Genomic DNA, 22097 nt, shown 5'->3' on the forward strand with positions numbered 1-22097 from the left:
GGAAATAAAGAAGAGTTATTAGGGTGATGTGAGGCAATGAGGGGAAGGAGGCTCAGTGAAATGTTTTGACACAGGAAAAAAGCAAATGTGAGGCAGGTACTTAAACAACGGTTTAAAACGCATCTTTCCTTCCATGCTTTCTGTCTAAATCTAGGTCCTTTCGCAGAGATAACTAGGCAGCAGACGCTAGCGCGCGCTAACCATTAGCGCGCCTGTGTGTGCGTGTGTGTGCGTGTGTGTGTGTGTGTGTGTGTGTGTGTGTGTGTGTGTGTGTGTGTGTGTGTGTGTGTGTGTGTGTGTGTGTGTGTGTGTGAGCGGTGTCCGCGTCTTTACTGTATTTGCTCTGGCACGGTGCTCCACTGTGGGCCTGAGCTTGGCGCTCCTCAGATAAGAGAGCAGTTATGTCAACACGGGGACGCTGTGAAGGAGACGCCTGGTCCTGTTGACATTCTACAACACTGCCTATTTACTCTGACCACAGAGTTCAGGCATCATCCCGCCGATCAGCCAGTAATAACGAACGGGCTCCGGGGGTGGAGCCCCCTTCTGCCTGAGCTTGGTACTGCCTTGTCCTAAAATAATGCACTGGACGGCAGCAATTAATGCTGTCGGAACCTGTCAACACACACACACACAGACACACATAAACACACCACCTCTTGTAGGCTCCGCTGCCTGATTCTTCCTATTGATTTGAGCTGAGCAGCCGAATCAGTAAAGCCAGTGGAGCAATGCATGCATAATTAGGGAATGGGGAGGGGGTTAATTGACTTCTTTGAGATAGAGCCTGATTCCTATCAGCCAGGGCTCTCATTAAGCCCCCCCCCCTCCCTTCTCCCTCCTCCCTTCTCATCCTTGACCCTGTCCCTCTCGCCTACATTATAAAAGGTAACTGCAGCCGCTCCCTTTCATTTCATAGTTACCCCATAGGCACATTTATGGGAGAGGAAGGTGCACGTCAGTGCACACACACACACACACACACACACACACACACACACACACACACACACACACACACACACACACACACACACACACACACACACACACACACACACACCAAGGCTCCAGACGGCAGCTGACCTGAGTGTGATCCCAGCGTGGTGATGCGCTGGCTAGCACGTTTCCTGGCTGGAAGCGTTGTGTCGTATACATCCAGACCCGGCGTTGGGTGTCTATTTCCAACAGTAACATTCAAACCACAGAGCAGCTGGACCAGGACAGTAACTTAAAGCCCTTTCAATTATTCACAGGTGGAAAGTATAAACTGACTAATGACATGCAAACAGAATCAACAAGCTATTTGCTCAGCGTGTTTCTTTCTTTTGTTTGTTTTTTTAAAGGAAACTCTCTCTTATTGTCTCTCTGAAAGCAAACTTTTAGGGAAAATCTGAAGATGAGAAATGACCGGGTTCCTGCACAGGCCCATAAATCAGCAGACCCAGACGGGGGCAGTGCGAGGCGTCGCCTCCCTCATTGCTCCATTCACAGCCAGAGCAAACCTCCTTTCTCCGTTCACACACGGAGCTGACCTACACAGACAACAACGCGCAGTTTCATCCTCCCCCTCCCATGATTTAGAAGAACTGAGTCCTTCAACGGCCTGGACATGTGTGTGTGTTGTGTGAGTGAAGGCAGTGGTTGAAGAGCGGTGAAGGCTCAGTAGTGGAGGATGAGAAACGGGAGCCCGTTGCAGGACGGTCCCAGAGACTGGTGGATAGATGGAGATCCAGAAAGACTCAGGATCTGCTTTCAGTCTGAGTGTTCACCATCTGGTTGGCAGGAAAGACAAGCCACCGAGCTGGAGAGAGCTCCGGCGTTGTCGTGCCTGTGTGTGTGTGTGTGTTGCATGTGTACTCGCGCAGACAGTGTGTCGGTATTGATCCTGGAGGCAGCTCCACTTTCTGAAAGCAGATCTGTCAAATGGGGATACACGCATTTGCACACGTAGCAAAAAAAAAAACGGCTTTAATACGGTGCAAACCTCGTAGCTTAAATAAAGCTCATAGCTTATAACAGACGGCGGCTCCGTCACGTGGGCCGCGTTGACTACACAACAGAGAGCGATCCGGCATGTGTGCGGGTGACTCGGCTCTCGGCAACGCGCCGTTTCCAAGGATGACCGCTTCTCTCCTTGCGCCGGAGGCCTCGTCAGCCGTCACACAGGAACGCAGACCTTCCACGTAGCCACAAAAAGCCCAACGTGTGCAAGTCCATTTACAGGTCTGACCTCCCGCATTAAAGCTTATGCTGTAGATCGCTTGAAATACTATAACAGCCTATATGTGACCCATTAATAACCCACCAAGTAAAAGCACAATGAAAATTCATACTACTGCACCTAAAGTTCTTACGCTGACCTCCTGACCCCTGAAACCACAGACAACGTGGGCTTAATGGCCTGATAAAGTCTGTCATCCCTTGTGCTGGGAATGCAATACGATTCACAGCACAGTAAACCGCAGCTATTTACAAAGGGGGGGCGTCGGAGCACCTGAGAACAAGCTGTTCCAGGAGCAGAAAGTTAGCGCTTAAAACAACGAACGCTGCTCCTTGAAATCCTCCCCTGATTATTCATGCGGGGCGCGACGCCGCATAAATCCATCCGCAGCGCGCGTTGTTATTCTGATCACTGTCACCGATATATTGGCTCATCAGTGTCATAATTGAAGCAGGTGGATTTACTACATCCCCCAGCAGCCTCGCGCACAAGTGGAGCGTCGGGAGATGGATGGAATATGAAACGCCCAGGGCTGAGGTAGAATTAGGCACCTGCATCAGCCCCCCGTCCACCCCCACACGCTGCCCTCTCAGCTGCCTGCCACTCTGTTTCCTCTCTCGCTCCCTTTTACACCATCCCTCCACCACACAGCGCCTTTGATTGCGCTCTCCCGTGGGCACACAAACACGCACGCGCGCACACACGCAGCAAACACACAAAGGCGCAGTTCCTCCGTACTGCTCGGAGACAGTTGCGCCAGCTGAGTTTTGATTTGGAAAGAAAAGTTGCCTCCACTACAAATAATGACAGGCACTCAGGAAACAAGCGGGAACGCAGTCGGCGCGCAGGAAAACACACACGAAGCCCACAAACACACACGCGCGCGCGCACACAAACGCGCGGATGCAAGGAAAATGCATAACTTGAAAAAAAATATATGCAAAAAGCTCGGAAAACAACTCTTTAAAAGCAAGTTTAATCACAGATACGCGCAGGCAGCCACCCACACGTGCATCCGCACACCCTCCCATTATGCTGTATAACCAAAAGGCATTCAGCCATTTCAGCAGCATTCTGAGAGCCAGCCAAGTGAGAGGTCTGTCAGTGCATTAGCCAGCATGTAATCATAGCCCAACCTCATTGCAATTAGAAGCGGCTCTAATTCTTCAGTGGAGAAGCTGCCTTCTCCCACCGCTAATAGTTTACTTTACTCCAACAGCTGACAGGCCCGGCCCGGCTCGTGTGTCAGCGCGGGGGATGGAAGCGGACTCCGCGGCCGCGTCCGCTGGCGTCCACACGGCGAACCAAGCGATCTCGCCGGGCGGCGCTTCTGCAGACGGCTAATGAAGACGGAGAACGCGGGCGCGCCCGGCGTACTGATGGCATCGCTATTAGCCCGTGAGCCGGTGCACTTGGGTGTCACTTCAAAGCATTCCCCGCTATTAATCAGAGGCTATCCGGCCCTCCGGCGAGGGCCCGCTGGCTGTGCCGCTAACTACCCCCCTCAACATCAACACAATGGAGCCATCATCGCGGCCGTCGCGCTGCACCTCGACCAGACAGCGCAACTTTATCTTGGAATGTAAGTTACACACTCACGGCCAATTAATTTACCTGCCACGTCTTAGAATAAAGGGGTTGGTGATGGCGGAGGGGGTTTATGCAGGCACACGTTCCATTAGATGGTACTTTATGTATACGTGTGGGGGGGTGGGGAGCACCTGGCTCAGGTTACATCACGCGGGCTCCGCTCTGGGCCTTAGGGGCTCTTTATGGGAGCACCTGCAACCTGCCGGGCCCGGACCCGCGGGCCCGGACCCGCTCTGATCTGCCTCTCACCTGGCATCCCCAGGCAGGCCGAGAGGCAGCCAAGACGCTCCGCGACGGCTTCCCCGGCGAACAGCAGCCACTCGGCTGGATATCAGCCACCAAGCACCAGGATTAGCTACAGAAATGGCCTCTCTGTAAAAGTAGCTACGTTTTAAAACAGGGCTAATCCCAACCGCTGCCACCTCGTTTGTGTTTGGACTGTTGTGATGGACGACGCATTGTGACAGACACACACACACACACACACACACACACACACACACGCACGCACGCACGCACGCACAAACACAGACACACACACACACACACACACACACAGGGCATGGGTGACGGAATGAATCTCTAATTATTGGGGAAAGTCGGCTCGGTGTATCAGCGAGGCTAATGGGAAACATGCATTGCCTTGTTTGTCTTTGCTCGCTTCTCATAAATTTGCACATTCATGTTACATGAGGATGAGAGGGCTTACGCTACAAGACACTCTCCCCCTCCCCCTCCGCCTCCTGTTGTACTTCGCTGAGAGCCTGCAGACTGTGGCAGTGCTGAGGGGATGAGATAACTGTTCACCATTGTGAGAAAAGGCTGTCAAAGCTTTGTCTCTCCCCCTCCTCACCCACCCCCCTCGCTCGCTCTCACCCCAATCCTCCACTCTCTCTCTCTCCCTCGCTCGCTCGCTCTCGTAAGACTATAAAAAAAGGAGAAGCCGGAGCAGCGGTTGCAGAAATAGTCCTAGTTTCTATAATTAGATGTAAACAGAGGAACAAACCAGACTCCCAAGCTCGCTCTGTCCCACTGGCCCCATGGCCTCCTGGGAAGCGAGATGTGCGAGGCGTGTGTGCGACGCGTACATGCCGGCGTATCTGCACGTGCGCGCGCCTCTCCTCGCAACGCGCCAGCGAGCCTATGACAGCATGTGACAGCGTGCATCTAGTCTCGCTGCAGCTCCCCTCCTTCCCTTTGTCCGTCCGTCCCTTTCTGTCTTCGTCGTGCAGAACACACAAATTCACTTTGCCCCCCCCCCCACCACCACCACCGCCACCCCCCACACTCACCAGAGGGGAGGTCAGTGGCCGTGCAAAGGCGAGCACAGAGAGCTAATGCATGCGGCACCAGCAGACAAACACACATCTGTTGCTGAGGAGCCAGTCATTTGCCCCACATCCTCAGGACATACTACATCAGAGAGAGGAGGCAGTGTAGCCTAGTGGTCACACCAGGCAGAGGGTATGAGGGAAGAAAAAAATAGCAGAACGAGGTGATGGCCCAACGAGAGACCCAGAAAAGTTGCAGACGAACAGGAGGCGGTGACAGAGTTCGCTGAGCGACGTCGGAACGCGAGCGCATGAAAGACTCGGCGGCGCGAAAAACAAGTGAGTTGACGAAAAAAGCTGCAGGGGCGGGAGCGGACTGGCTTCTCGTTCTAATCAATGTCAAAAGGATCATGGGAAATCCATGTGGGAGAGAGCGGGAGCGCACGAGAGGAGGGAAAATGACAAAGGGAGAGAGACAGCAACAAGTCCCCTTTGGTTTGAGGACGAGGCAGCTGGTTGGAGGGTCCCACGAGACTTATTAAAATGGAATTCCTGATGCTAATCTTTGTTTTCTCGCAAAAGGGCTGACACATCCTAGAGAGGCTCACTGCCTGTATATTTAATGGCAAATCTCTGCATATATTTAGCAGCACACCTCACTGTTTGGTACCTATGTCACCGCCGCCTGCTGTTCCTGCTGACAGCCACCAAATCGCGGCCTATTATTTGAGTTTATCTGCTCCAAGTCTCGTCCCGCCGCCACATACATCTACATTTATGCACCGCTCGCACAGTGGAAGCTCACACAGTACAGAGAACATGCAATAAACAGGACGAGGGAGGAAGCACTGCACAGGAACAACAGCTCAGGGGTGTAATTGTTTCCTGATCAAAATGAATCCCATACGTTGCTCTTGTGCAAATCATCCTACGCGGAAGTCTGGACGCGACGAAAGCACGAAGAGCGTAAAGAGAACTGCGCGCGACTGGTCGAAGGCAACGCTGCACAAAGACGAGCTGCGTCGTGAGCGCGAAAGCTTGCCAGAAGCACAGGGACAGACATTAAAGGGTTAACAATGCACCTGTCTAGGCCCCACAGCCAACCGCAGGGTGCCTCAGCTCTAGTGTGTGTGTGTGTGTGTGGGGGGGGGTCTGGTGAACATCATGGCCCCAGACACACACACACACACACACACACACATGCATGCAAAAGATCTGACATGCACCCAAACAGGAACACACACACACACACACACACACACACACACAGTCGCCTGTGCACCATCGTCACTGACCACAATGGAGTAACGACCCTTTTGTGTCCTTTTCACTGAACTACTACAATTGTAAAATTGATATTTAAAAAAAAAAAAATGATCTGGATTTTCTGCTTGAGCCGTTAATAATGTCTAACAGCTGTCACATGCAATACGGCCATGCACCGAGGTGGGCCTGGGGCTGCTTGACGAGAAGCAGCCTGATACTGGGAGAGGGGTGGGGGAGAGGAGGAGGAGGGGCGGGAGGGGAGACAGAAAAAATAAAAAGAGCAAATAAACCAGCAATGGTTGACTTTAGGCAAATATATCAAATGTCTATTCAACGTTGCGAAAGTTTTTTTCTTTTTTGCATGAACAAACGCTTCAATGGATTCTTAATGCATCTTCTCACTTCCGCACGTAGAATGTGAATAGGAAGGATGGTTTTGAAATCGAATGCGGGGAAACGCGATACAGGAAGGCATTACCATAGCCACCGCTCTCACCCGCAGGTCTCCTTTGTGTCGGCCCCGCGTGCGCGCCCCGCGCCCGAGGCCGGCGCTCGGTGGCACCGTGCCACGCGGCGCTGGCGTGCCCACATGCCAGCCAAAAGTTGCAATATAACCCCCCTTTCACTATCTGAGGGCAATTTCGCTCATAAATAAAAAAAAATGCAAACCCAAAGCAACGATCATGTTTATCTCCTGTGGAACTCGTCCCTTCGTCTCCCTCTCTCACCCTTGTACCACATATGCGAGGTCCGCGGCGCTCAAAGTCGGCCCGGCCGCCCTCGCCTGTCGGTGGGGCTTCTAGCGGGACGTTCAGGGGCAGGTGACAGATGGTGGCGGCGCCGGGCAAGGTGCTCCTCCAGCCAGGTGCCCCGATGCCAAGCGACACCTCCACTCTTCAGGGGGAGTCCCGCGGCATCGCGCCGGAGCCGTGTCATCGCACAACAGCCCACAAACGAGCGCGACACCGGGCCAAGGTCCTCGCGCTACTTCGCCGAGCTCCGGAGAAAGAGGGAGGGGAGCGCTCGAGGCCGCCGCCAAATGAAACTTGGCGAAAATCCACCTTCTGCCACCACAGAGGTTCCCAGATACAAGTAGCTCTTTAATGCGTGTTATTCAAGATGTCAGATTCTCTTTCCCTCAGGTGAGGCTGACCTCTTGAATTTCTCTGAGTAAAACTCCCGAACAGCTTGATTTAGGCACGAAGACGCAGGTTGTCATTGGGACGAGGTGGTGCAAAGCTGAATAATTACCGTGTGCATGCAACACGCCGGAGCCACCGTGCTTTTCTGGGGTCAACATGAGGGATGAGGACGGGGGTGGGGGCTCGGTTTGTGAAGCTAAAGAGGAGCGCGGTACAAACTGGGAGTGCTTGAAACGCAAGAGCACCAAGGCCAAGGAGAAGAACCCCCCCCCCCTCCCCCAGACACCCGCACCCACTCACTGACGTTTACTCTTTAAAGGCCTTGGCTGTAACCAGCCCTTTGCTAACTCCACCAAACACCTGTGTTTGGCTTTGAAGTGTCTTCTCAACAACCACAGACCCATGGGATATTACAGCAATGAGGCGTTCAATAAAAGTCTCAGTAAAGGTATTTATTCCCCTTTGGGAGGACAAAAATGGGAGACGGCAGACAGCACACCTAACCTTTGAAGGGGGCGGCTGCTTGGATAGCCAGCTAGGACATTAAAACCAAGGGAATGACAGACATCCTACCAGAAAACAATAAAAGGGGGTGGAAGCGACTGTTTTTTTTGTTTCTAACAGCAGCCATAAAACACATACAAAGCTGGGGTCTGCAACAATGGCCCGGGGCAGGGGAGGGTGGCTGGAATGGAAGCGGCAGGAAGACCACCACCCAGACACAAGGGTCTTCCTGCTGCAAAGAAAGGCGGCCAAGGAGAGTAGGGACGACTTGTGGAAAGGGAGGCAGCGACGTAGGAAGGGGCGGCTGAGCGAGCGAGGTGACACAAGTATGACCTTTGATTACACGGGGCGTTTGGAGGGGAGTTAAACCACGGACAGCCCCCCCGGACCCCCCGCTGCTTTTCACACAGCCACACCTCAGCCGGAGCACGCTCATCGGAACAATATGGCTGAAAGACGAGCCCTGCAGCCGTAAATGCCAGCAGTAAAGACAACTCCACGGCGTCTCCTGCTTTGACACTATCCAACATCTGAATCCCAGCTTGGCGGCTCCAGGCTCCGCGCCGGGGCTCAGAGGAAGATAAAATGACTGTTTTCAAAGTCCTCGTAAACGAAGCGCCCGAATTAACCCGCCTTGGATGAGTTTACAGGTTTGGCTCTGGCTGTTCCAGCGAGACAAGTTGCTCCGATGTCACATTCACGGAACGCAGTGCGAGTGCAAACTATAAATCGACCACCTGACGTGCATTACAAACGACTGGCTTGTAGTAGGTGAAGATGGACAGAGGCAAATGCGCGCTGACAAAATCTCTACTGGTGCTGAGCATGGTTCAGTGAACATGACGGTGGGAGGGTCGAATGCAACCAAACTCTCCAATGTGCAAAAAAAAAAAAAAAGAAAATTTTCCCAAAATATGTCGGAATTCTATTATGCAGCGAGGAACGATGCCAAGAGGAGGTGTTGAAACTGCCATCGCTCCTTTCAGCAGCGAGGGGTGAGGGGAGCGCTCACAATAAATACCTCGGCGACGTCAGAGGAGCCCTTTCAAGGAGCCACATCAGAAACCTGCCTCCGAATCCATTTTTACATCAACCCTGAAATATTCATGCTCTTTGTAAAGTATTCATGTGAACCAGTGTGCAAGTTAGTCCCTGGGGGATAAGTGTGGAGGAGCCGAAGGGATCCAACACATTTGGCGAGCGTCACGTTCGGCTGTGCTAACGCTGCTAGCGCAGGACACTCGCAGGGACGCTAATGACCTGCTTTGTCAAGATGACCAACAGTCTGAGGCCATTTTAGTCACACAACTTATGAGCAGTTGTCTGCTCTCACATAGTCGCACTGACCTGTGCAAATCTGGGGAAACAATACTTGCAAAAGTACAGAATCATATTATGAATGTTGACTATATAAATGCAAATGACAGTCGAATGGTAAAAAAATGACTTGTGTTACGTGGATTACAAATTTGCATTATCTGCCGTTGTGATGGATCACCATCCTAAATATATGTCATGAACAATTGTAAATTACACTTCATGCTGCGTCCATCTATTTGTGTTATGACATGGCTGACATTTTCAAACATTATTAAAATAATATATCAAAGACTGTTCATCAGCACACCGCAATAACAAAATAACAGACCGCAGACAAGGTTTGGAAATTATGGGAACTTGTGTCAGATTATTCCCCCGTTAATTCAATCAAATACCTGAAATGTGACTCATTTTGCCGATCTCGGGGATATTAGATAGACTTATCTCCAGTCACACCCATGTGTTACTGAGGAGACTGGGGAGAACAATAAACCACCTGTGCTGCTCATTGAACAGTGATGACATTCAGAGGGTAGCTCTCAGTGTTGCTGCAGCACAATGCTACAAAAGAAACACAAAATTGGGGGGGTGGGTGGGCTGTTTGGGGGGGGGGGGGGCACACCTGTGCCTGTAGCCAGCATTAGCCTTCATGCTCTCAACAGTACATCCCAAGGAACAAAAAAACAACAATAGCAACAACATATGGATGCAGGCATTGTGTGTGTGTGTGTGTGTGTGTGTGTGTGTGTGTGTGTGTGTGTGTGTGTGTGTGTGTGTGTGTGTGTGTGTGTGTGTGTGTGTGCCAGAAGCAAACATTAACAGTGAGGCATGAATGGTGAACAATGAATTCTCTAAGTATTAATAATTCCTCATGTTTAGCATGATTCTGTAAATGGATTCAGAATATTTGTAAACACCATAAGAAAATCTTTAATTAACACTAACACGGCATGAAGTGGATCCCTTTAATAAGATATTTAGATATTTTTAAATTGAAATAAACCAACTCACAATTGAATGAAGCCTATTGACCCTGTTCAGTTACCTTCACTGTGGCCTGTGAAGTCTGTTTAATGCTGCAGAAAAAAAATTCTTGATTTCCATTGACCCCAGATTCATCAGCTGCTGTATTCTCAACATGTGGCTTTAGAAAAACATCACTGTATTTTCAAAGGAAATTGTGAGAGCCTTTAAGACAATCAATATGTCACGGATGAGACTAACATCTTTTGTTGCTTTAGTGGATATAATGAAGGTGGCCTATTGTGATTACAGCATCCGTGAATTGTTTTTATTTTTCCTTAATATTTAGAATAAATAGACAGAGATATTTGATGAAACCCAATACAAACGAGGTCAAACGACTGAATTTGGCATCTGGTGTTAAACGAAAACATTTGGGGACAATTGTGCGCCCTCGTGCTTGCGTCCACGTGGGCAGTGGGGGGACATCGGGTCAGTGGCGGATGCTGCTGCACGCACTGCGAACACATTTGCACCCCGACACTTCGAAGCCCAGCGTAGCAGGATGATTCCCCAGTACCGCTCTGCTTCCTGCAACCTCCAAACGCTGCAAGGCGCGCGCACCTGTTCCGCCGGCTCTGGCTCCGGCCCCGGCTCTTGGTTAAGTGATGGCATCGCTGTGACACTTATCAATTTAACGTGAAGTGACAAAATCTCATCTCAGCTGCAGAGCCAGTGGGAAAGCGGAGTCAGCGCGCTCCGCGACGTACGTGCAGGCTAAAACCGATCTTAAATGCCATTTTAAATACCATGGCATTTACCCAGCTTATCAGATGGCTATTTGTTTTACTAAGATGCCTTTATTACATTTGAGATATTTAAGCTATAAATGTTGATTCAGCCTAATCAAAACTCCTGGTTTTAGGCCGAGTGTAAATCAAATTTCATCTGATTTATTAGCTGATATTTGAATAGTGAAACTCTGTCAACAGTCACACCTGAGCAACTATTTATTTTCAACGCAAGGACCCGTCTGTTCTGCGCGGGATTATTCGCCTTTGTGCAGAACAGGCCACGGCCATCCACGCTGATAAATGCACATAGCGCAGAATTTGGGCTGCGGGAGCCCTTGAAACAACAGCCAGCGCTGAGAGAGACAAATGTTGCCACTCTGGGAACACAAAACATGTCAGTAGCTGCATTGTGGTGCGACAAAACCCCCGTAGATGTTTGACTAACCTGAGTGGGGAGCCATTGGTATGTGCGAGGGGTAGTATTTCCCCGGCGGGAAGTGGCCGGCGTGCTGCACAGAGCTGTGGCCCGAGGGAGCGATCCGAGAGGCGGCTCGGTGCACCAGGGCGCCCCGCTCTGAGAGGAGGTGCGCCGGGGCAGCGAAATCCCGTCCTTCCATTCCGAAGAATGTTTAGTAATCCGAAATCCGGATAGGACAGCTCAGGAAAATCAAATGCAACCCATATAATAATCCTTTCCTTTAGATCTATGTGGTGCATTCGGTCGATCGCAGGCTTCTCCAGCCAAAAACGTTGCCCCCGATCATCTTTTCTGTAAAAAAAAAAAAAGGAAAACACAGCAGATTTGGTTAGAACGACTGAGCCCGTTCCACGGTTAAGAATTAAACTGTGCAAAAAATACCGACATTGCAGCGTGGCAGAGAAACATGTCAGAGAAAACAATTCATTAGCAGCGCTCCAGCGGTTTTTGCTGTTAATACCTTTCTGTCAAATCCAGGTCCCCCCCTTTGCATAAAGATGAAATCGTCTCGATATAAAAACTGATAGCAGCCCATAAAATAAGTCACTGCAGATACACACGAGCAGCAAGGCGTCCACGAGCCCACTGAGTCAGGCTCAACTTCAGCTCCATTGATCAGCCTGGGACAGCCTATAGGCCTAATATGCATCATAAGCGGAGAGCACTTCATGACGGACACGCAGCCCACCGGTGACTACAGGCCTACGTCGGTCACTCCTCACTAAAGCTCAGGTTATGTTTTATTTAAAGCATTAATTCACCCACAGCGTCAGCAGCCGCCGTTCACCACCAGGACCGCCTTAAAAATGCATTTGCATGACACACATTCAGTATGTTTGATTGCATCGTGATTGCTGCAACAGTCCATAGAGCTCGTGAGCTGCGGTGGAGGAGGTGTGTTGTCCTGTCTGGCTGCGTTGATAAGATGTTCATCTCAAGGTGAACAACGCTGCCTTGCCTTCCCCTGCACGTCCTATTGTCTCGGATTGATACAGGCGTTTCTTCTGCCTCTCTCACCTCCAAGCAGCTCATTACACCCCCAGACTATTTCCACGTATCGTCCCATAGCGAGAACGCCATAAATACGACAAATCACTTTTATATTATATGCGAGCAACAACCAAGTTTAAAATAAAACAGAGATGATTAAAAAAAATAATACACCGTCCATCGACTAATCTGCAGAGGTTCTGGCACAACCTGCGCTGTAAGTGCGTAAAGTTTCGAAACAGATCAATAAAGCAGAAGGTTTGATATTTAAAATAAGAAAATAATTGAATACAGCTCCATAAAAGAGATGCATCAGCTCCTGCATACATGGACTCCCACCACCTCCCCCTTTATCTTTGTGTGTGTGTGTGTGTGTGTGTGTGTGTGTGTGTGTGTGTGTGTGTGTGTGTGTGTGTGTGTGTGTGTGTGTGTGTGTAGGCCTATGTGCCTGCAAGTGGGCGCGCGCCCGTGAATGAGCGCGTGTGTCTGTGCGTGTGAATAACTGCACTCTCACCGTCTTCATCTGCCTTGACCTATTTCAGGTCAGGTAATCAAATGGAGTAGTAAATACATTATTGGCTACATCCTCGACTGTGCCACAAAATAAAACCAGCCTTATTTAGTCGAGGCGAAATGCAGGTATTTGCATAAATTAAAATACAGATGTAATGCCACGGTGGAAATGCTCGTCTTTGTCTTTACTGCAAGCCACCTAAACGTAACAGACCGTTTCTGTGCCTCAGTGACGACTCGGTGCAATTAAAACATCAAACGGGCAGAGCAGAAGGCTACTTCACTGCATGATTTTAAATGTGTAATAAAGAAAGAGGGAAATGCCACATGACTGATTTTCTCAGCACAGCAGAGCATGGGACTGCTTTTATAATATCACTTCTCAATTTGGGACCCTACGGGCTTTCTGGGGGGGTTGCAGGAGGTCCACTCCGAAATAAAAGCATCGTTTTACCCTAAATATAATCACTATAAAAATACAAAAATAGTGCAATATACAGAAATGAGCGAGCATTCTCTTCTCATGCAGCCTGCTTCACTCCCAATACCAGCTCTCCTTTAAGCCAGTCACAGCCCAGCCTGCGATCCAGGCTTCATCAACAACAATAAAATCCTTCCATAAGGACGTCCCTAGGACAAAGTGTTTGATTCTTTAACAGAGGCGACCCGAGCTCATATGGGCCATAACGTGGAGACGTTAAAGAAGCCCGGCATTAACATGCATGATAGACGAGTCTTCCATGTGTGGACTGTGGAGATCCAAGGTGAATGGCCGCCCGTCAGGAGCACTGCCTTTGTCTCCATACCGAGTGCTTTGCAGTCAGCCATTACCTTCCCCTCGCCATGCTGTTGTGTTGAGCCCACTCTGTGTCCACTAACATCGGCAAAATGAAATAATTCACCATTTACGAGCGTTGGCAAATGCAAATGCAGAAATGTACGTTCTCAGAAATATAATTGCAGCCGCGTATGTAACCGCGAGGACGTTCTTTCATTTTATTCTTAAATGTGTGAATTTACTCCGCAAATACGCTGTAATTTTGAAAGAAATGACTTTAATCGCGGTCGCGATTCATTAAGCAGCTGTCAAAATCATTTAGAAAATCCGATCGAAAGCAGAAACACGCGCGCTAAATCAAATTACGCTGCGCGGCGATAGAGGCGGCTCTCCGTGGCTGAGCTGGCCGGGGGAGAGGGCACCTCGGCCGGACCAGTGGAGACACGTCCCCCCGCTCTACGTGCAGATCCTCCGCTTGGAGTTTGCGGGGTTACAAACCAAACGACGTCTAACCACAGCATATACGTCCACATGCGACCATCGACGCAACACATATGACGCGTATATATGCATATAATGAACAATCGAGTCTGAATCTGAAGCTTTTACTTTTTGGCCAAAAGAAAAAATACGTAGCCGGTCAGATTTTTGCAAACAAGTAAAAGCAAAACATAAATAAATGAGCAGCCCAACACTACTTTTACGTAATTTCAAAACAATGACCCTAACGACAAATTAAAAATTAATAAAATAAAATAATAATAAAATAAAATAATAATAATAATAAATAACAATAATAATAGCTAAATTTAAAACACTATTTTTGGCTTGTTGCAGTAAATTATAGGTCATTTTGTCATAAAAGGAAACAACAAAACAATTTGCTTTGTGAAAAAAATATAGTAATGCATGTCTGTAATGATGGACAGCATGTCACATAGACCATTTTGAAATAAATACAGCCTCTGCCAATTTACAAAAAAGAAACACGCCTTAAAATATTTTATTCACCTTAAAATCAAGTATATAAAATTACTACTTACTGGTATGTTAAATCCTTGCATAACAATAAATTATAAAATCACAAAACACAGAGAGGGAAGGTGCAAGGCCAAGTGCGACGCCCATTTAAAATCAAAATCTGAAATAAACCATGTGGTTAGAGTATTTCCATGTGAGGCTGAGCAGTAGCCTGTTGGTTCGGTCTATGGAAGCAGTGGGACTGTGGCTTCCGGCCTGGCTGGATCGCGGCTCGGATCTCCGAGCAGCGATTTCTCTCCCGGTGCAACTGCGTACCTCGCGACTAGGAGCAGGGTAAACACGACCTCCCATTGGTCGGATCCCTGCATGCTAATAAGATCGTGCCGCCCGCCCGGAGATACGGAAGCTTCTGATTGGACGGCAGCAGAGGCCAATCGTGTGGTGACTGGCAAAGCTAAACAGAGCGAAAAGCGCCAGATTTAAAGCGCTAGATGATGTAAATCACTCACAATGGAGCTCAGAGAAGCCTCAGCCTGAAATGCTCAGTGGATAAAACAGGTGAGGCTTCAGGCAGTGGGCATGGAATATAAAAATGGCTGATTGATAGAAAGTTTTCACTTTGTATTAAACCCAAAATGACTTCCTGACGCTTTGAATAATACTCCAACAAATAAATCAAAAACATTCACCACACACAAATTATTTACGAGGACAATTTTGATTAAACTAACAGTTTTAAATTATAATGCTATAAAATATTTAGACTAAACAATCCTTACATTTGCATACAACCAGCCTCAACTAACAAATAATTAAAACAATAAAAAAAACAATAAAATACAAACTTCTGATTTTTTTCCAGCAATAGACTTATATATATATATATATATATATATATATATATATATATATATATATATATATATATATATATATATATATATATATATATATATATATATATATATATATATATATATCTTGAGAGTCTTGTTTTGTCAATAGTTTTTGGCTGCTGCGAACTAAAGAATTCCCCCATTATGGGATAAATAATATATATCCTATATATATGGAAACAGTCCATTCACGCTTCAATGCCTCCCAATTTACAAAAGTGATCATTTGAGCCATTCACCGGCATTACTGTATTTAAAAGTTGAGTCGTCGTGTTACTTTTTTTTTATTTTATGATTTTTTTTGACAAATGGTTTCAAAGTCAATTTCTTGAAACTCTACACTGACTCATGCAGACAAGACAGTAATTTCAATAATTCCCCTCCATGCTATTACTATGGGCTCGGGTTACTACATTATGCTAAATGTTTACAAATGAACCCCAGAGTTGTATGTCCGTTTATGATTGGCTGGCGCGGTGCCAGCGCATTGTCAGTCACAGGGTGTAAACAAGTCTCTGATTGGCTGTTGGCCAGTCCGCATAGGGCTGCCTGAAAAAAAGGAAAAAAAGGCAATAACTGGCCCCGCGGTTTCAAGGCGTCCCAGGTTAGATGATGAAAGGGGATAAGACGAGGCGGTTTCGAGGCGCCCCAAAGGCGGACCCCTATTGGCCCTGAAGCCATATGAGTCAAGCGTGAATCAAAGGGAATGCTGCAGAGAGGGGGAAATTATATGTTGGATATTTAAAATAATCGAGGTTAGTTTTTGGACGAATGCGGACCAGCGGTGCCTAATGATTATAAAAATGACATGAAAACAAGCGAAACGAGTGAAACAGTCCAGGTTATAGGCTGCACGTGAGGCTGAGCGGAGGGAAAACAGCCCCGGTCGCGGATCCCCCTGCCGAAATCCGCTCTAATGGAGAAAACCTGCGTGGAGTCTTTCACCATGTTAAAGTGTGGCTGCATGAGGTTTGTCGTAGTGCGTTAGTGCGCTGGAAATAAAGAAAACAGCGTCGTTAGTCTCAAACGTTGACAGCGTTAATCGGATATCGTGGCATGCCGTTATGCTGTTGTAATAAATGTGGATTTAACCGGCAAATGCGCGTTGGGGTGGGAATACTTCGATGCAAGCAGGAGAAACGGTCGATGGGTGCGCGAGGACGAGCCAGAGACCGTCGTGAATGCGTGCAGACAAAACATCTCCCCATTTTTAAAGAGCGATAATCCTGCGGCAGGTTCGTAGCCACCACGTAGTCTATTCATCACAGGCATTTAACGACGCATTTCCTCATCAAGTCCTTTTGGGAAACCTCTAATTGTAGTCTGTGAACGAATTGCTGCCACTTTCTGATGCACAAAGCATTATTTTTTAATTTGTGCCAACTTTGTGAGAATAATAAAGAAATATCTGAAGCCACACACAACAGGGTAACAATTATTTATTCATTTGTTTTTTTTTAATTTAGCAAAAATTATAAATGCATTTATAATAAAAGCAACAGATTACAGTTATATGAGAAAATATACAATGTTAATTTATATTTATAAATTTAATTAAATCAATTATTATCACATTTGTGTGTTTCAGAAAGCTCTTAACTTATATATGAATTTTTATTTTTAAGCACTTTAAAGGACAGACAAAAATACAGTGTTCTTTTATACTTCAATTATTCTGTATTGATTTATGTGTCCTAGATTTACCGAATCTGCAATATTTGCAGTCTTAAAGCACGTTTTTTTAAGAAAAAGAAATAACGATTTAAAAACTGGGGAATATTTTTGAATTACGTCTACTTTGCAGATTAACGTCGAATTGGATTTCGGCGTCCCCTCAGTCTGAGCACGTCCTTCACCACAGCTTCCCCGTGTGACATTTCACAAACCTGCTTTGCTTGAATACTCACTTGTAGCCTATTTAAGAAGAAGGTGTTGGAATTTCATCTCCTTGTAGCCTCTTCTTATGAGTGAGTGTGTGCAACGTGAAAGAGGTGGGGAGCTGCACGTACACACACACACACACACACACACACACACACACACACACACACACACACACACACAATAATGCGTACGGCAGCATGCACGCTCACGCTTTACAGACAAAGTGATAATTAATGCGGAGTGGATGATTTCTTGAAAAAAAAGTCCAGTTTCGCGACGGGGATTGTCCTTGATCAATGAAGCATTGATGACTGACAGTTAGTGCCTCCCACCCACATCCACAGACGCAGACAGAGCCCTTGGGTAGTAAGTATAGACAAACTCATAGACTATTTCCACGTTAATTCTTCAGGATTACCAGCACTGGCGATCGCCCGCAGCCCCTGACAAATGGTGCGTGAATCTTAGGTTCTGGAAACATTTGGGATTATCGTAGAGTCCGTTTGAAACAGACAGTGACCCCGAGATTTAACTTGTGTGTGGGTAGCTCTAAATAGATTTGCTTCTTTATTTAACTAGCGACGTGCTGGAAAGCTCACAGCAAGAGCTTAATAATTAAAATTCATCCAAAATGAGTGAACGCATCACTGGTTGGGTTTTACGTCTGGCTTGTTCATGTGAAGTCCTCAAGCTACGGTATGAAATACTATGGAGCTGGTTTGACCTGTATGTTTGTGTGTGAGTGTGACGCGTGGTCGAAGGGCAGAGGAGTCGACATTCATTATGAACTAATGTATCACATATGTAAATATTTATTTAAGGTAAAGTACATATTTATACAGTAATATTTTGATTTATTATTTTTAATTGTTGTTCATTATCAGTGGATGGACATCTGAAAGCTGAGAAGAGGTGTGTGTCTGTGTGCATGAATTGCATTGGCATATGGCATAACCATAGGCTGGCACTGTATTTAAAACGGCACCCTATGGGTCGTCACATGAAGGCAAGAACCTTGATCTCCCTGCACCAAAATAATGCTAATTTTACCTCAACACAATTATTTTCATTCTCACCAAGATCAACTGCTCATTAAACGGCCGCTAAATTTAGCCTGTTTAAATTTTAACACCAGGCCACAGATAGCACTCGCTGAAATCCAGCCTCCATAATTCACATCACGTTTCCTCTGACTGAAAACAAAAGATTGCTTGATGCACGATGGCCTGCAGAAAGCAGTGGACACAGGAAATATATAGAGCCACAAAACACACTGTGACCCACAGTTTGGTGCAGCCCATAGACAAGCTGCCATAAGCTAAAATAGGTCATATATGTCTAATTTTGGTAATGGAGAAGGCCTTTGTGCTGACCTCCCCAAAAATGCTCTATTTTAAGTCAGTGCGTTTACAGGCAGCCTGGTGCTGAAGGATACTGGACGCTTGTCCATATAAATGGAGGCTTTCTTTCCCAGCAGAACAAGCCCACAGTCCCATCACATCTCAGGCACGTTCACCCCTTCTTTACCTTCTGACATCACATCCCATTCACCTCACTGGGGATTACAGGAGGGACGGCCTGTTTCCCCTGTTTTCCCATTGGGCCACGGTGGGAAGGACAACACGTGTAAAATCCATCACCGGAGGGCGCCGGCCCAATTCCATGCTTTGACAATGGACAAAGTTTTCAGACGTGACGTCCGGGTTTGTATCCTCATGAAAGACAGATATTGCATGGATGCGTTAATTGATGTTAAGTTGACGCTGTATTATAAGGAATCTTTGTTGCGTAACACAGCTGCTGAAGGTCTAGCAACAAGAATTATTGAACTGTTCTACAACATCTGCATTGAAGGAAGATACTGAAAGGGGGGAGGGGGTTGTTTATGATGATGGTCATGTAACCAAGATGGCTGTTGTCAATAAAAAAGCTTTTGTTTGAAGAGAAGGGGTTTGTGGTGTGATTGATTTGTCCCCCAGATGCAGAGTGAAGGAACGCTCCTAAACCATGGCAGGGATCATACACAGTGGATGTCTTCAGGGTCCTGACACAGACCCGGTTCTGTCCACGAAGAAGTCAACTCAGCTTTTTTTAGGGTTTTTTTTGCATTCTTTTTACACAACTCATGCTTTATCTTGTTCCTCTTGCCCCAAATACTTGTTAGAGCTGATATATTAGGAGATTCTGATTTCTCCTGCCAGTTTGATGGGGGGGAAATAATATTATTGGATTTCAGCTTACTGCGAATGTTGTCAATGAAGACGTGTGTTTGCCCTGCTCAAGGTGTGATATATAATAAGCCTGCTTCGAGTTGACTGGTAGCAGGCTGCTAAAATGTTCTGCATGCAGATGAGTGCAAAAACAATGGCAAGCAGATTATCATGAAATTTCATGAGCTAGTTTGGAAAGTGAGTCACCGGCTCCTTTCCTGAACTGCAGATCCGAACTGTATGCGCCTGTTCCACAACAAAGGCATCAAGATTGTAGCATGAACAGATAAGAGAAAAAAATGTGTACATGCAGATGTGGAGATGACAGCTGTTTGCTATTCATCAGGACAGAATCAAGAAAGGAGGAGTTACATTCACACAAGACACTAAGGGGTTAAATTTCCCAACAAACAAACAAACAAACAACAAAGACTTCCTGAAGAATCTGAAACAGAAAAAAACATGCTGAAGGTAAACCTGAAGAGCGACCACGTCCTCCTCAAATCACTGTTGCCAAAAAGACGCTGAGACCATGCCACCACTTCCTAATGAATGATCAATAGAGATTCAATGGCGGCCTTGCAGCACAGCAGGCTGCAGCCTTAAGTGAAAATGTGAGGCAATTAAAAGTTAATTAAGCCTTATATGTTAATACGTATCTACAATACTGGGAGAAAGTTAGCACATATATACAAGCACATTAAAGCATCATGGCTTGTGATAAATGTAATACATACCTTTATAAATTTGATTATAAGATTATAGCAATTGCTGATGATCCCCTCTTTGTTGTTTGTCTCTTAAGCATCTCTGTCCCTCCCTCTCCCAAGTCTCTGCTGCTGTCAGAAAACCAGGCCAACCATCATGTCAACAAATCTGTTTATTTGACCCATATATGCTTTTTGCGTCAAGTATCAATTAAAAATCTCTGCTTGCTAATGTGCCACACTACGGCAGATGAACAGTACGTCATCTTCATTTCGCATTCCCAGAGGCCGACTGTGGTTCCGGCGTAAAAGCGCGAGAGTCGTATTTCAGTGTCCCGGCTCGCAGGACGCGCAGAGATACAGGGGCCCGTTTTTATGGCTCTTCAAATATGCAGTTATCACTCTTGCTGCCCACCTGACGAGCCCGCGACGTCTGCCAAAGATAAAAGTTTAACAGCGCCAGGTCATGGCAACAACGCCGAAGTGGGGAAGAGAGGAAGCAGAGGTGGACACGGTTAGTTTAATGAGCAGCGTGTGCTGAGGAACCGCACGTGCAGAAGGTCCAAACACGGTTGGTCTGATTATCCATCTGTCCCAATACATTTTCCAATCAGAAATATTAAATCCTGTCAGCTGTTAAAAAAGGTGCAAAAGTGTGCATGTTTATTTCTATGTGCATCACTTGCTCCTCTGACAGAGATGTAAGTAAACATTATTGTTTATGACCAGATCCATGTTCTCAGTCCTAAGGAGGACATGACACATGGCCTGGACCAGAGGATAGAATAATGTATGGCAGAGTGAATGGCTGCACATGCTCATTAGTATCATTAATCACCAGGGACAGAGATGCCTAATGATACAGGGAGGAGGGACTTCACAGAGGGAGCAGGAAAAGGACGTGACAGAGATGAAGGATTCCTCCAGAATATTAACATTTGGAAAAAACAAATCACTTTCACATTTATTTAAATGGATGTATTTTGGACACTCCTGGGTCGACAACATCGTTGGGGTGGCTTGAAACAAAAGAAGCGGAGTAATTAATATCAGGCATAATTGTCATTCCGAATTGTCAGATTCCTAATTTAATGTGATGTTGTCACTTAGAGCGAAGGGAAATTGGGCTGAGCTACTTCCCTGCTCTGGAAAAAAAAGAGGATCTCTGTGGGGATCTAATGGTTGTGTGACATTTTTTCACAGGCATTTGATTGTGAACTGAAGGATTCCTTTTTTCGCCCGCCGTAACATGCGGCTAATGGGAGTAGCTGAGCCTTGAACCGGATCTCCGGGCGGGGAGCGCCGGGCGAGGCTGATCCCACTCCTCCGCAGCCTGTTCGGTGGGAGCACGGGGGCCCTGAGCTTGGCCGTCCCTCTGCAGCAGCGCGGGCTCCTGGGACAACCGTGCGCGGCGAGGGCAGGCTGTTTGATCAGCACATATTTTTAATTGGCTCCGGGCACCCTGGAGTGTTAGCATTGCCACAGAGTAGACTTCCACTGCACCTTTCCTAATTAAAATCATTACAAATTCCAGGCGCATCATAAAGGATTAATTGAGAATTGTGCGTGTGCATGTGCCTGTGCAA

At 47.1% G+C, this 22097-nt stretch overlaps 1 protein-coding gene and 1 long non-coding RNA gene across 6 annotated transcripts in view; one reads left to right on the forward strand and one right to left on the reverse strand.

Moving 5' to 3' along the window:
* Positions 1-15159, reverse strand: part of LOC114859894 (BAH and coiled-coil domain-containing protein 1) — a 52250-nt gene extending 37091 nt beyond the window's left edge. For 3 of the 5 annotated variants that reach the window (XM_029157966.3, XM_029157968.3, XM_029157967.3), the window contains exons 1-2: positions 14877-15158; positions 11520-11843 (exon numbers count right to left, since the gene is read on the reverse strand). In XM_029157966.3, coding sequence (XP_029013799.1) covers positions 11520-11691 — 172 coding nt within the window. In that variant the 5' untranslated portion in view covers positions 11692-11843; positions 14877-15158. Of the gene's footprint in view, positions 1-11519; positions 11844-12012; positions 12884-14876 lie in introns of those variants that run through there. The other 2 variants (XM_029157965.3, XM_055510610.1) reach the window with 2 other exon arrangements.
* Positions 15160-15814: 655 nt separating this feature from the next.
* LOC129604412 (uncharacterized) lies at positions 15815-19541 on the forward strand. Its single transcript, XR_008695239.1, has 2 exons — positions 15815-16945; positions 17515-19541. It is a non-coding gene; the product is annotated as an uncharacterized LOC129604412 (long non-coding RNA).
* The last annotated feature ends 2556 nt before the right edge of the window (positions 19542-22097 follow it).

The sequence above is a fragment of the Betta splendens genome, chromosome 8 (genome assembly GCF_900634795.4).
Source record: "Betta splendens chromosome 8, fBetSpl5.4, whole genome shotgun sequence".
NCBI lineage: Eukaryota > Metazoa > Chordata > Actinopteri > Anabantiformes > Osphronemidae > Betta > Betta splendens.